The sequence below is a fragment of the Oncorhynchus nerka genome, linkage group LG7 (assembly GCF_034236695.1).
Source record: "Oncorhynchus nerka isolate Pitt River linkage group LG7, Oner_Uvic_2.0, whole genome shotgun sequence".
NCBI lineage: Eukaryota > Metazoa > Chordata > Actinopteri > Salmoniformes > Salmonidae > Oncorhynchus > Oncorhynchus nerka.
The window spans coordinates 92,731,042-92,747,467 of NC_088402.1; the positions used below are offsets into that span (position 1 = coordinate 92,731,042).

The 16,426-nt window shown below is 40.4% G+C and overlaps 1 protein-coding gene across 1 annotated transcript in view; it reads left to right on the forward strand.

Moving 5' to 3' along the window:
* The first annotated feature begins 15,262 nt into the window (after positions 1-15,262).
* The window catches only part of cacna1fb (calcium channel, voltage-dependent, L type, alpha 1F subunit), a 254,254-nt gene continuing 253,090 nt past the window's right edge, over positions 15,263-16,426 (forward strand). Inside the window, exon 1 of the mRNA XM_065021108.1 lies at positions 15,263-15,284. Within this exon, the coding sequence (XP_064877180.1) occupies positions 15,263-15,284 (22 nt within the window). The remainder of the gene's footprint in view (positions 15,285-16,426) is intronic.

The window sequence follows — 16,426 nt, forward strand, 5'->3', positions numbered from 1 at the left end:
CTGGTCAGTCACTACATTAGAGCCTCTTCTCTGATCAGTCACTACATTAGAGCCTCTTCTCTGATCAGTCACTACATTAGAGCCTCTTCTCTGAATGGTCAGTCACTACATTAGAGCCTCTTCTCTGGTCAGTCACTACATTAGAGCCTCTTCTCTGATTGGTCAGTCACTACATTAGAGCCTCTTCTCTGAATGGTCAGTCACTACATTAGAGCCTCTCCTCTGGTCAGTCACTACATTAGAGCCTCTCCTCTGAATGGTCAGTCACTACATTAGAGCCTCTTCACTGATCAGTCACTACATTAGAGCCTCTCCTCTGGTCAGTCACTACATTAGAGCCTCTTCTCTGGTCAGTCACTACATTAGAGCCTCTTCTCTGTTCAGTCACTACATTAGAGCCTCTTCTCTGGTCAGTCACTACATTAGAGCCTCTTCACTGATCAGTCACTACATTAGAGCCTCTTCTCTGGTCAGTCACTACATTAGAGCCTCTTCTCTGGTCAGTCACTACATTAGAGCCTCTTCTCTGGTCAGTCACTACATTAGAGCCTCTTCTCTGGTCAGTCACTACATTAGAGACTCTTCTATGGTCAGTCACTACATTGGAGCCTCTTCTCTGGTCAGTCACTACATTAGAGCCTCTTCTCTGGTCAGTCACTACATTAGAGCCTCTTCTCTGATTGGTCAGTCACTACATTAGAGCCTCTTCTCTGAATGGTCAGTCACTACATTAGAGCCTCTTCTCTGATCAGTCACTACATTAGAGCCTCTTCTCTGGTCAGTCACTACATTAGAGCCTCTCCTCTGGTCAGTCACTACATTGGAGCCTCTTCACTGATCAGTCACTACATTAGAGCCTCTTCTCTGGTCAGTCACTACATTAGAGCCTCTTCTATGGTCAGTCACTACATTAGAGCCTCTTCTCTGGTCAGTCACTACATTAGAGCCTCTTCTCTGATCAGTCACTACATTAGAGCCTCTTCTCTGATCAGTCACTACATTAGAGCCTCTTCTCTGAATGGTCAGTCACTACATTAGAGCCTCTTCTCTGGTCAGTCACTACATTAGAGCCTCTTCTCTGGTCAGTCACTACATTAGAGCCTCTTCTCTGATTGGTCAGTCACTACATTAGAGCCTCTTCTCTGAATGGTCAGTCACTACATTAGAGCCTCTCCTCTGGTCAGTCACTACATTAGAGCCTCTCCTCTGAATGGTCAGTCACTACATTAGAGCCTCTTCACTGATCAGTCACTACATTAGAGCCTCTCCTCTGGTCAGTCACTACATTAGAGCCTCTTCTCTGGTCAGTCACTACATTAGAGCCTCTTCTCTGTTCAGTCACTACATTAGAGCCTCTTCTCTGGTCAGTCACTACATTAGAGCCTCTTCACTGATCAGTCACTACATTAGAGCCTCTTCTCTGGTCAGTCACTACATTAGAGCCTCTTCTCTGGTCAGTCACTACATTAGAGCCTCTTCTCTGGTCAGTCACTACATTAGAGCCTCTTCTCTGGTCAGTCACTACATTAGAGACTCTTCTCTGAATGGTCAGTCACTACATTGGAGCCTCTTCTCTGAATGGTCAGTCACTACATTAGAGCCTCTTCTCTGGTCAGTCACTACATTGGAGCCTCTTCTCTGAATGGTCAGTCACTACATTAGAGCCTCCACTGATCAGTCACTACATTAGAGCCTCTCCTCTGGTCAGTCACTACATTAGAGCCTCTTCTCTGGTCAGTCACTACATTGGAGCCTCTTCTCTGAATGGTCAGTCACTACATTAGAGCCTCTTCTCTGGTCAGTCACAGCATTGCTAAAAAGTCCACGAAAAGCCACCACATCTTGACAGTGGTCAGGAGTAGTCCCTGAACAGTGGTCAGGATTCGTCCCTGAACCGTGGTCAGGATTCGTCCCTGAACAGTGGTCAGGAGTAGTCCCTGAACAGGGGTCAGGAGCAGAGAGAGAGAGAGAGAGAGATACAGAGAGAGAGAGAGAGAGATACAGAGAGAGAGAGAGAGAGAGAGAGAGAGAGAGTATTAATTTCAACCCAGTTCCAGAAGACAGAAGGGAAGGCAGTAAACTAGAGCAGGCTGTTAGAGTCTGTGCAAGGCTAGGACACGGAGGGAGAGACCGCTATACAGACAGTATACCTGTACTGTATGTCTCACCTACACACACACATTACTCCATTGAACTGTTACCAACTGCCTGTCACTCTGACAGACCCTCTATTTGCAGCTTCTAGATAGCATCCACATGTGTGTGTTTGTATCATTTGATGCTAACTGGCTAAAGTCCTTACTAAAATGGATGAACGGCTATAAACTCCTCACTGCATTGGGTTAGCGGCAGTAATCTGTTTACTACGAGGCTTCCTGAGTGGTGCAGCGGTCTAAGGCACTGCATCTCAGTGCAAGAGGTGTCACTACAGTCCCTGGTTTGAATCCAGGTTGTATCACATCTGATTGGGTGGCGCACATACGGTGGCGCACAATTGGCCCAGCGTCGTCTATGGTTTGGCCGGGCTAGGCCGCCATTTTTTTACTTGCTATATTGTATTTACTTTGCCACCATGGCCTTTTTTTGCCTTTTCCTCCCTTATCTCACCTCATTTGCTCACATTGTATATAGACTTGTTTATACTGTATTATTGACTGTATGTTTGTTTTACACCATGTGTAACTCTGTGTCGTTGTATGTGTCGAACTGCTTTGCTTTATCTTGGCCAGGTCGCAATTGTACATGAGAACTTGTTCTCAACTTGCCTACCTGGTTAGATAAAGGTGTTCTCAACTTGCCTACCTGGTTAGATAAAGGTGTTCTCAACTTGCCTACCTGGTTAGATAAAGGTGTTCTCAACTTGCCTACCTGGTTAGATAAAGGTGTTCTCAACTTGCCTACCTGGTTAGATAAAGGTGTTCTCAACTTGCCTACCTGGTTAAATAAAGGTGTTCTCAACTTGCCTACCTGGTTAGATAAAGGTGTTCTCAACTTGCCTACCTGGTTAGATAAAGGTGTTCTCAACTTGCCTACCTGGTTAGATAAAGGTGTTCTCAACTTGCCTACCTGGTTAGATAAAGGTGTTCTCAACTTGCCTACCTGGTTAGATAAAGGTGTTCTCAACTTGCCTACCTGGTTAGATAAAGGTGTTCTCAACTTGCCTACCTGGTTAGATAAAGGTGTTCTCAACTTGCCTACCTGGTTAAATAAAGGTGTTCTCAACTTGCCTACCTGGTTAAATAAAGGTGTTCTCAACTTGCCTACCTGGTTAGATAAAGGTGTTCTCAACTTGCCTACCTGGTTAAATAAAGGTGTTCTCAACTTGCCTACCTGGTTAAATAAAGGTGTTCTCAACTTGCCTACCTGGTTAAATAAAGGTGTTCTCAACTTGCCTACCTGGTTAAATAAAGGTGTTCTCAACTTGCCTACCTGGTTAGATAAAGGTGTTCTCAACTAGCCTACCTGGTTAGATAAAGGTGTTCTCAACTGGCCTACCTGGTTAAATAAAGGTGTTCTCAACTTGCCTACCTGGTTAGATAAAGGTGTTCTCAACTAGCCTACCTGGTTAGATAAAGGTGTTCTCAACTGGCCTACCTGGTTAAATAAAGGTGTTCTCAACTAGCCTACCTGGTTAGATAAAGGTGTTCTCAACTAGCCTACCTGGTTAGATAAAGGTGTTCTCAACTTGCCTACCTGGTTAAATAAAGGTGTTCTCAACTTGCCTACCTGGTTAGATAAAGGTGTTCTCAACTTGCCTACCTGGTTAAATAAAGGAGTTCTCAACTGGCCTACCTGGTTAAATAAAGGTGTTCTCAACTTGCCTACCTGGTTAGATAAAGGTGTTCTCAACTTGCCTACCTGGTTAAATAAAGGTGTTCTCAACTTGCCTACCTGGTTAAATAAAGGTGTTCTCAACTTGCCTACCTGGTTAAATAAAGGTGTTCTCAACTTGCCTACCTGGTTAAATAAAGGTGTTCTCAACTTGCCTACCTGGTTAGATAAAGGTGTTCTCAACTAGCCTACCTGGTTAGATAAAGGTGTTCTCAACTGGCCTACCTGGTTAAATAAAGGTGTTCTCAACTTGCCTACCTGGTTAGATAAAGGTGTTCTCAACTAGCCTACCTGGTTAGATAAAGGTGTTCTCAACTGGCCTACCTGGTTAAATAAAGGTGTTCTCAACTAGCCTACCTGGTTAGATAAAGGTGTTCTCAACTAGCCTACCTGGTTAGATAAAGGTGTTCTCAACTTGCCTACCTGGTTAAATAAAGGTGTTCTCAACTTGCCTACCTGGTTAGATAAAGGTGTTCTCAACTTGCCTACCTGGTTAGATAAAGGTGAAATAAAAAAAAATTGTAAATAAGAATTTGTTCTTAATTGACTTGTCCATTTGAATAAAGGTTCAAAGTAAATCCCTTTACAACCAGTGGTGGAAAAAGTACCCAAATGTCATACTTGAGTAAACGTAACGATACCTTAATAGAAAAGGACTCCATTTCAAGGGAAAGTACCCAGTAAATTACCACTTGAGTAAAAGTCTAAAAGTATTTGGTTTTAAATATACTTAAGTATCAAAAGTAAATGTAATTGCTTATATTAAGCAAACCAGACTGTACAATTATTTTATTTACAGATAGCCAGAGGCACACTCCAACACTTAGACATCATTTACAAATGAAGTATTTGTGTTTAGTGAGTCTGCCAGTTCAGAGGCAGTAGGGATGACCAGGGATGTTCTCTGTTTAGTGAGTCCACCAGATCAGAGGCGGTAGGGATGACCAGGGATATTCTCTGTTTAGTGAGTCCTCCAGATCAGAGGCAGTAGGGATGACCAGGGATGTTCTCTGTTTAGTGAGTCCACCAGATCAGAGGCAGTAGGGATGACCAGGGATGTTCTCTTGACAAATGCGCAAATTGGACCGTTTTCCTGTCCTGCTAAGCATTCGAAATGTAGTATGCTATTATGGGTATTCGGACACAATCACTCAATGGGGGGGGGGGGGGGGCAGCACGGAGTTTTCCTGCAACTTCACTTCCTGGACTACCATGTTATGTCTCCATTGCTGCGTCTACACAGGCAGCACAATTAGGAACTTTTTTTCACTAATTGACTTGAAGTGAAAAGATCTGCTGTGATTGGTCAAAACACCAATTAAGGGAGAAAAAAATATATATCTGAATTGAGGAGCAGCCAAAGACACGTCATCTTAACCGGTTTAATTAGGTTTCAATGTCCTATTGAGTCTTTACATATAAATGAATGGTGTCTCGTGATCGACGGCTTTGTCCTTTCATAAATAGAGTCATTGGTATTTACACTTCATTAAATGGTATGGCATGCATAAATTAATCAGCATAGAACCACACCTCCGTGCATAAATTAATCAGCATAGAACCACACCTCCGTGCATAAATTAATCAGCATAGAACCACACCTCCGTGCATAAATTAATCAGCATAGAACCACACCTCCGTACATAAATTAATCAGCATAGAACCACACCTCCGTGCATAAATTAATCAGCATAGAACCACACCTCCGTACATAAATTAATCAGCATAGAACCACACCTCCGTGCATAAATTAATCAGCATAGAACCACACCTCCGTACATAAATTAATCAGGATAGAACCACACCTCCGTGCATAAATTAATCAGCATAGAACCACACCTCCATACATAAATTAATCAGCATAGAACCACACCTCCGTGCATAAATTAATCAGCATAGAACCACACCTCCGTACATAAATTAATCAGCATAGAACCACACCTCCGTACATAAATTAATCAGCATAGAACCACACCTCCGTACATAAATTAATCAGCATAGAACCACACCTCCGTACATAAATTAATCAGCATAGAACCACACCTCCGTGCATAAATTAATCAGCATAGAACCACACCTCCGTGCATAAATTAATCAGCATAGAACCACACCTCCGTACATAAATTAATCAGCATAGAACCACACCTCCGTACATAAATTAATCAGCATAGAACCACACCTCCGTGCATAAATTAATCAGCATAGAACCACACCTCCGTGCATAAATTAATCAGCATAGAACCACACCTCCGTACATAAATTAATCAGCATAGAACCACACCTCCGTACATAAATTAATCAGCATAGAACCACACCTCCGTACATAAATTAATCAGCATAGAACCACACCTCCGTGCATAAATTAATCAGCATAGAACCACACCTCCGTACATAAATTAATCAGCATAGAACCACACCTCCGTACATAAATTAATCAGCATAGAACCACACCTCCAAACATTTGATCAACTCAGTAACGCAGAGCTCATTCATTTGATCAACTCAAGGAGAGAGAACGTTTTTGTAATGTTATCAGTAACGTTCCCCTAATGTTTGATTGTCCAGTGTTCCGTTAGTCAAGGGGAACATTCTATATACTTTTATGTTAGCAAAAACTTCCTGAGAGCCTTTTTTGTTGTTGCATGTTTTGGTGTTAAGGATAAGCAGAAGAAGTCCCTTAATGTCAAACATAGCTTATCTAGAATCTCTGCTTATCTAGAATCTCTGCTTATCTAGAATCTCTGCTTATCTAAAATATCTGCTTATCTAGAATCTCTGCTTATCTAGAATCTCTGCTTATCTAGAATATCTGCTTATCTAGAATCTCTGCTTATCTAGAATCCCTGTTTATCTAGAATCTCTGCTTATCTAGAATATCTGCTTATCTAGAATATCTGCTTATCTAGAATGTCTGCTTATCTAGAATCTCTGCTTATCTAGAATCTCTGCTTATCTAGAATCTCTGCTTATATAGAATCTCTGCTCATCTAGAATCTCTGCTTATCTAGAATATCTGCTTCTACACCTGCATTGCTTGCTGTTTGGGGTTTTAGGCTGGGTGTCTGTACAACACTTTGAGATATCAGCTGATGTACGAAGGGCTATATAAATACATTTGATTTGATTTGATTTAGAACGCGGTTACAATGTTCTCAGAATATACAACGTTAACGTTCTTGACAAGTTTTTACGGGACGCTACAATAACATTCACGTGTCGAGTTTCTGTTATAGTTGTATAATGTTGGTGTGTCCTATTAACCAGTAACCAGTTCTAATGATACACCTGAATCACTATACTCAATGTAACAACGATGTGAGGGTACTTTTTAACAGAGCTGAAATGTACTTCAAGGTGCCTTCACCCTATTGCTTACACCTACCATGTTGTTCAGATCAACACAAGTGCCTAAGGAGGAGGGGTTTAGGGCACTCTCTTCTATACTCGTGAGTGGCGCAGGTGCAAGAGGAAGCACTGCAGTACCTGGTTCAAATCCAGGCTGCATCACATGTGGCTTTGATTAGCAATCCCCATAGGGCGGCACACAATTGGCCCAGTGGGTTTGGCATGGGGTCGGCCGTCATGGTAAATAAGAATTTGTTCTAAGCTGACTTGCCTAGTTAAATAAGAGCATATTGGCACTGTACAATCACACTCTTAGCAATATATCTTAGTGTTGTTATTTAGCAAAAAAATTACAACAAACCTATCTGATCTAATTGAAATGAGTTTCTCATTGAAAAACATTTGACTGTTGTAGTACCACAGACCACCAAGAGAGGGCGCGGGACGCTCATTTTATGTAAATGTGTTACAAACTATGATGTCACTTTCACAGCGAGGTAAGTCACTCACAGAGGTGAACTGGAGGGGGTGGCTGGAGCAGCGAATGTTTAGGCCAAATCCTACTGTCCCCAGTTAGCAGGCGTAATTATGTCTGTGTGTTTCCATGTCCTTTTAGGATGTTGCCAACAATACAAAAGGTCATGGATTACATTTATGTCCATTAGGCATGTAAGACTGGCTGTGGTATGATAAACTCTCTGGTATTTACTCATTATTACTGGCTGTGGTATGATACACTCTCTGGTATTTACTCATTATTACTCGGTGCAGGATTTTGTTCCAGCCCGTCGCTAACACACCTGATTTAAATAATGAACTGAACATGGCCTTGATGATGGTCTTACTGATGTCTTACCGCAGGGCTGGAATGAAAGCCTGCACACAGTAGCCTTACCAGGAGCAGGAGATTGAAGTGTTACCTGCAAGGTTGCAAAAAATCATCTTGTAACTAAACTTTCCCCCCAGAAATCCTGGTTGGGGGGTTATGAATGTCCTGTTTACATCCTCTTGATGTTCCAACAAGGTTTTCTGGAAAAGTTACCAGATTTTTACAACCTTAGTAGAGACACTGGCATTAGGAGTCATGAAGACAAGGCATTGGATTAAAGAGATTTATTATTTTTTTTTAAAGAGAGAAAAAGATAGTGAGAGACAGACAACAGCTTCCCCTACGAGAAACTAATTCTTCACAAACTTAATCCCACCAGGGGTTGAGCGATAACAAGCGCAAACCAACGTTCATTCCTCACTAATTCTGACTTTTTAAAAAAAAATTGTATTTTAAAAACGTAGAATATATTACGTGTTGAATTTCTCCCTACTGTGAAATGAATAGACACCCGCTTTTCCCAATTTGTTGTGGCACGAATTGCCATTGGAATCCAACATGACCAGAGCAAGCAAATCCTCATAGCTTCCACAGGGATTACAACGATTTAGGCTGCATCCCAAATAGCAACCTGTTGCCTATATAGTGCACTACTTTTAAACAGAGGCGGGCATAGGGAATATAAACTACATAGGGAACAGGATGACATTTGAGACTCTAAATATATGTCTAGTTTACTACATATCACTGGCATGTCAGACAGAACTCATGTCTAGTTTACTACATATCACTGGCATGTCAGACAGAACTCATGTCTAGTTTACTACATATCACTGGCATGTCAGACAGAACTCATGTCTAGTTTACTACATATCACTGGCATGTCAGACAGAACTCATGTCTAGTTTACTACATATCACTGGCATGTCAGACAGAACACATGTCTAGTTTACTACATATCACTGGCATGTCAGACAGAATACATGTCTAGTTTACTACATATCACTGGCATGTCAGACAGAACTCATGTCTAGTTTACTACATATCACTGGCATGTCAGACAGAACTCATGTCTAGTTTACTACATATCACTGGCATGTCAGACAGAACTCATGTCTAGTTTACTACATATCACTGGCATGTCAGACAGAACTCATGTCTAGTTGACTACATATCACTGGCATGTCAGACAGAACTCATGTCTAGTTTACTACATATCACTGGCATGTCAGACAGAACTCATGTCTAGTTTACTACATATCACTGGCATGTCAGACAGAACTCATGTCTAGTTTACTACATATCACTGGCATGTCAGACAGAACTCATGTGTAGTTTACTACATATCACTGGCATGTCAGACAGAACTCATGTCTAGTTTACTACATATCACTGGCATGTCAGACAGAATACATGTCTAGTTTACTACATATCACTGGCATGTCAGACAGAACTCATGTCTAGTTTACTACATATCACTGGCATGTCAGACAGAACTCATGTCTAGTTTACTACATATCACTGGCATGTCAGACAGAACTCATGTCTAGTTTACTACATATCACTGGCATGTCAGACAGAACTCATGTCTAGTTTACTACATATCACTGGCATGTCAGACAGAACTCATGTCTAGTTTACTACATGTCAGATAATGAATTTCAACACCATGCAGAAAGCACCTCTGGCTCAGCTCAGGATGGTGATTGTAATGTAACGTGGTGGCAACGTGGTGAAGTAGTAGTCTGCCTGCCTCTCTTGCAGGTATTTGTATATGACCTTCAGTGTCTAGTGCTGTGCCCTTCAGGTATTAATGGAATGAGATTCTGTCAGCATGAGTCCCAAATGTCACCCTATTTTGAATTTATTCAACCTTTATTCAACTTTCATTCAACCTTCATTCAACATTTATTCAAACTTTATTTCTACCTTTAACCTTCATTCAACCATCATTCAACCATATTCAACCTTTCATTTTACCTTTAACCTTTATTCAACCATTATTCAACCATTATTCAACCATTATTTCTACCTTTAACCTTCATTCAACCTTTAACCTTCATTCAACCTTCATTCAACCTTCATTCAACCTTTATTTCTACCTTTAACCTTCATTCAACCTTCATTCAACCTTCATTCAACCTTCATTCAACCTTTCATTTTACCTTTAACCTTTATTCAACCATTATTCAACATATATTCAACCATTATTCAACCATTATTCAACCATTATTCAACATATATTCAACCATTATTCAACATATATTCAACATTTATTCAACCTTTATTTAACTAGGGAAGTCAGTAAAGAACAAATTATTATTTTCAATGATGGCCTACCCTGGACAAACCCTAACACAGATGTTATTCCTACCCCGGACAAACCCTAACACAGATGTTATTCCTACCCCGGACAAACCCTAACACAGATGTTATTCCTACCCCGGACAAACCCTAACACAGATGTTATTCCTACCCCGGACAAACCCTAACACAGATGTTATTCCTACCCAGGACAAACCCTAACACAGATGTTATTCCTACCCAGGACAAACCCTAACACAGATGTTATTCCTACCCCGGACAAACCCTAACACAGATGTTATTCCTACCCCGGACAAACCCTAACACGGATGTTATTCCTACCCAGGACAAACCCTAACACGGATGTTATTCCTACCCCGGACAAACCCTAACACGGATGTTATTCCTACCCCGGACAAACCCTAACACGGATGTTATTCCTACCCAGGACAAACCCTAACACGGATGTTATTCCTACCCAGGACAAACCCTAACACAGATGTTATTCCTACCCCGGACAAACCCTAACACGGATGTTATTCCTACCCAGGACAAACCCTAACACGGATGTTATTCCTACCCCGGACAAACCCTAACACGGATGTTATTCCTACCCCGGACAAACCCTAACACGGATGACGTTGGACCAATTGTGCTCCGCCCTATGGGACTCCCAATCACAGCCGATTGTGATACAGGCCAGGATCGAACCAGGGTCTGTAGTGACGCCTACTAGCACTGAGATGCAGTGCATTAGACCGCTGCTCCACTCGGGATGCCTATTCTTTATATAGATACTGTTTTTTAATCAGAGCACTAGTCAAAGGTAATGTACTATACAGTATACTAGTATATATGTAGTCCTAGAAGCCTACCTAGTTCCACAGTTATTCCTAGAAGCCTACCTAGTTCCACAGTTATTCCTAGAAGCCTACCTAGTTCCACAGTTATTCCTAGTAGCCTACCTAGCTCAATAGTTATTCCTAATAGCCTACCTAGTCCAACAGTTATTCCTAGAAGTCTACCTAGTTCAACAGTTATTCCTAGTAGCCTATATTACCTAGTTTAACAGTTATTCTTAGTAGCCCACCTAGTTCAACAGTTATTCCTAGTAGTCTAAGTTACCTAGTTCAGCAGTTATTCCTAGTAGCCTACCTAGTTCCACTGTTATTCCTAGAAGTCTACCTAGTTCAACAGTTATTCCTAGACCCTACCTAGTTCAACAGTTATTCCTAGTAGCCTAAGCTACCTCGTTCCACAGTTATTCCTAGTAGCCTACCTAGTTCAACAGTTATTCCTAGTAGGCTAAGTTACCTAGTTCAACTGTTATTCCTAGTAGCCTACCTAGTTCAACAGTTATTCCTAGTAGCCTAAGCTACCTAGTTCCACAGTTATTCCTAGAAGTCTACCCAGTTCAACAGTTATTCCTAGACCCTACCTAGTTCAACAGTTATTCCTAGTAGCCTAAGTTACCTTGTTCCACAGTTATTCCTAGTAGCCTACCTAGTTCAGCAGTTATTCCTAGTAGCCTACCAAGTTCAATAGTTATTCCTAGTAGCCTACCTAGTTCAATAGTTATTCCTAGTAGCCTACCTAGTTCAACAGTTATTCCTAGTAGCCTATATTACCTAGTTTAACAGTTATTCTTAGTAGCCCACCTCAACAGTTCAGCCTAAGTTACCTAGTTCAGCAGTTATTCCTAGTAGTCTACCTAGTTCCACTGTTATTCCTAGAAGTCTACCTAGTTCAACAGTTATTCCTAGACCCTACCTAGTTCAACAGTTATTCCTAGTAGCCTAAGCTACCTCGTTCCACAGTTATTCCTAGTAGCCTACCTAGTTCAACAGTTATTCCTAGTAGGCTAAGTTACCTATTTCAACTGTTATTCCTAGTAGCCTACCTAGTTCAACAGTTATTCCTAGTAGCCTAAGCTACCTAGTTCCACAGTTATTCCTAGAAGTCTACCCAGTTCAACAGTTATTCCTAGACCCTACCTAGTTCAACAGTTATTCCTAGTAGCCTAAGTTACCTTGTTCCACAGTTATTCCTAGTAGCCTACCTAGTTCAGCAGTTATTCCTAGTAGCCTACCAAGTTCAATAGTTATTCCTAGTAGCCTACCTAGTTCAATAGTTATTCCTAGTAGCCTACCTAGTTCAACAGTTATTCCTAGTAGCCTATATTACCTAGTTTAACAGTTATTCTTAGTAGCCCACCTAGTTCAACAGTTATTCCTAGTAGTCTACCTAGTTCCACTGTTATTCCTAGAAGTCTACCTAGTTCAACAGTTATTCCTAGACCCTACCTAGTTCAACAGTTATTCCTAGTAGCCTAAGCTACCTCGTTCCACAGTTATTCCTAGTAGCCTACCTAGTTCAACAGTTATTCCTAGTAGGCTAAGTTACCTATTTCAACTGTTATTCCTAGTAGCCTACCTAGTTCAACAGTTATTCCTAGTAGCCTAAGCTACCTAGTTCCACAGTTATTCCTAGAAGTCTACCCAGTTCAACAGTTATTCCTAGACCCTACCTAGTTCAACAGTTATTCCTAGTAGCCTAAGTTACCTTGTTCCACAGTTATTCCTAGTTCAGCAGTTATTCCTAGTAGCCTACCAAGTTCAATAGTTATTCCTAGTAGCCTACCTAGTTCAATAGTTATTCCTAGTAGCCTACCTAGTTCAACAGTTATTCCTAGTAGCCTACCTAGTTCAATAGTTATTCCTAGTAGCCTACCTAGTTCAACAGTTATTCCTAGTAGCCTAAGTTAACCAGTTCAACAGTTATTCCTAGTAGACTAAGTTTCCTAGTTCAGCAGTTATTCCTAGTAGCGTACCTAGTTCAACAGTTATTCCCAGTAGCCTACCTAGTTCAACAGTTATTCCCAGTAGCCTACCTAGTTCAATAGTTATTCATAGTAGCCTACCTAGTTCAATAGTTATTCCTAGTAGCCTACCTAGTTCAACAGTTATTCCTAGTAGCCTAAGTTAACCAGTTCAACAGTTATTCCTAGTAGCCTAAGTTTCCTAGTTCAGCAGTTATTCATAGTAGCCTAAGTTAACCAGTTCAACAGTTATTCCTAGTAGCCTAAGTTTCGTAGTTCAGCAGTTATTCCTAGTAGCCTACCTAGTTCAACAGTTATTCCCAGTAGCCTACCTAGTTCAACAGTTATTCCCAGTAGCCTACCTAGTTCAATAGTTATTCCTAGTAGCCTACCTAGTTCAACAGTTATTCCTAGTAGCCTAAGTTAACCAGTTCAACAGTTATTCCTAGTAGCCTAAGTTTCCTAGTTCAGCAGTTATTCCTAGTAGCCTAAGTTACCTAGTTCAACAGTTATTCCTAGACCCTACCTAGTTCAACAGTTATTCCTAGTAGCCTAATTTACCTAGTTCAACAATTATTCCTAGTAGCCTAAGTTACCTAGTTCAGCAGTTAGTCCTAGTAGCCTACCTAGTTCAGCAGTTATTCCTAGTAGCCTACCAAGTTCAATAGTTATTCCTAGTAGCCTACCTAGTTCAACAGTTATCCCTAGTCGCCTAAGTTACCTCGTTCAATAGTTATTCCTAGTAGCCTACCTAGTTCAACAGTTATCCCTAGTCGCCTAAGTTACCTCGTTCAATAGTTATTCCTAGTAGCCTACCTAGTTCAACATTTATCCCTAGTCGCCTAAGTTTCCTCGTTCAATAGTTATTCCTAGTAGCCTACCTAGTTCAACAGTTATTCCCAGTAGCCTACCTAGTTCAATAGTTATTCCTAGTCGCTTAAGTTACCTCGTTCAATAGTTATTCCTAGTAGCCTACCTAGTTCAATAGTTATTCCTAGTAACCTACCTAGTTCAGCCATTTTTCGTCTTTGATTATTTATTTGTATTTCTTTTTTCAATCTAATCTAAACTCTTTAAGCTAAGGTTCTATATTTTTGGAATGAATTTAACCCAGATTGGATTGGATGTTATTTGCTCTGCCTAACACTTTCAATAAACGTGTGCTGTACAGGCATACATGGGTGTGTTCTGTGGCTGGCTACTGTACTGATGAGAAATTGTGTGCGTGATTCATTTCATCATCACAGAGAGAGAGAGAGAGAGAGATTAGGAAAGGGAAAGGGTTGGGTTAAATGTGAAAGACACATTTCAGTTGAATGCATTCAGTTGTACAATTTACTAGGTATCATTACACCTGCTGACTGTCATAGAGGAGAAATTCCATCTTGGATGTGGACTCGATCAATGGTTAAATATTGACTATGAGAAAACGAAATCCATTCAATTTTTGAGAAAATTGTAGTCATATCATCAAAGACCTAAAAAAAAGCCTTAATGTTTTAGTGATTAATTTGTATGCTACTTATTATATTCATATTATTTATAAAGTGTTAATAAGGAAGGTAATAACAGCAATTTGTTACAACAACATTGGGTTTACAAATCGGCTGACTTTATCTAAGCACAGAATTTTCTGTCGTCATGTAATTTAACCTTCTGCCGCCGAGCGCGTCCCTGCCTTTAATAAGTTTCTAGGCTGCCATCCCCTTTAAAGGACTACATTTTTTCTTTAATCCTGAATTGATGGCTTAAATACGGAGACAGATAGTGAACAGAGAAAACCCAGTGAGATTAATGTGAAAGGATTTGCAATATATTTCTTATTTTTTTAAAGAATCAACACTAGGCTTTTAAAATCACCACAAGTCGACGGATTCTCCTTTTGTATACTACCACTGTTTCATTGAAACGGTTGCTAATTGATCTGACGTTACTATGGAAATAATTTTGGAATGAAGCTGAAACCCCATTGAAAATGTAAACAAGTTCGCGTGTATTTATTTGTAATATTTAAACATGTAAACTTGGAGAGATTTCTATTGGGATATAAACGTGGAATAAACAGTGAAAAAAGTGAACTCCTGTCTGAGGATAATGCATTTCTCTGCGATCAGTTGAAGGCAACAATCCCCGAGATGTATGAGGACAATCGTAAAAGTAAGAATATTGTCATCAATAATTCACTGTTTACATCTTATTTTCAATTTAATACAGAACATTTTGTGTATATTTTTCATTTTGAATGATTTATTTTCTATCCAAATGTTTTGCTTCTTTCGTAGTACCTATTTTTAGACTTAATAAACGGATCTCTACAGAAGCGCAACTTTATGGGACATTATTTATTTTTGTCGATTCAGTGTCGATCGGAAGTCAGAATTTTCTATAACTATTGCTTCTAAATTCAGATTACAACTATGGATTAATGAGAGTAGAGAAAAACGGCAGACCTACATTTCGTTACGCGTCACCTTTCGGCAGATGTGGACAGCTGTTTCTCTCACATACGTTCGTGGCCTGCATTTCTCCCGTTGACATTGACAGAACCTAACCAACTCAAATCTCTATGCCGTGTAACTAAAACTAAAACATTAAGGCTATAGTTTTTTTTTTAAACCTACAAGTTGTGACAAGGGACAGTAGCCTAAAGCCGTTGATGATTTACAACAAAAAAAAGAAAAAAAGTGAGAAATTTGACAGTTATTTTGTCAATGACCTTATAGATGGATGAATATATCTTGTACATTTTACCACACAAGACACCGTGCAATATAGTCCGTTTCAGTATCTTCTTTTGATGGTTCACTTCAATGACTGTATTTGTTCTCTTTCTGAATGTGCATTGGCGCAAATCTAATGTGACAACGGTTAAATAGTACAGAAAATAATGGTGAGTACTTCATCAACCCTCAAGGGGATAATTAATATGTGCTTATTGTGGTGTGATGCAGTGAACATTGACATATCGGCACCTGGTTGTAAATGCCACGTTTCATCTTACAGTCATAATTTCTCTGCATTTCATTCACTAAACACCACCCTGGTATCCAATAACCAAACCGTGTCCAATAACGTATTTCTACCTCTTTACAGTCATTCCCGTACGCAGTTTTAAAATACGGTAATAAACAGTAGTACGCATCGTAGTCCTGAGGACACTAAAGTGGTTGCACATGTTAGCGTGTCCTCTAGCGCTGCACACCTGATTCCACTTATCAAAGGTGTTGTTAGTGTGTAGTGCTGGTGGGGGGAGAGGGGGCGCTCTAAATACCCCCTCCCCTTTGGGTCCCCAGGACCAG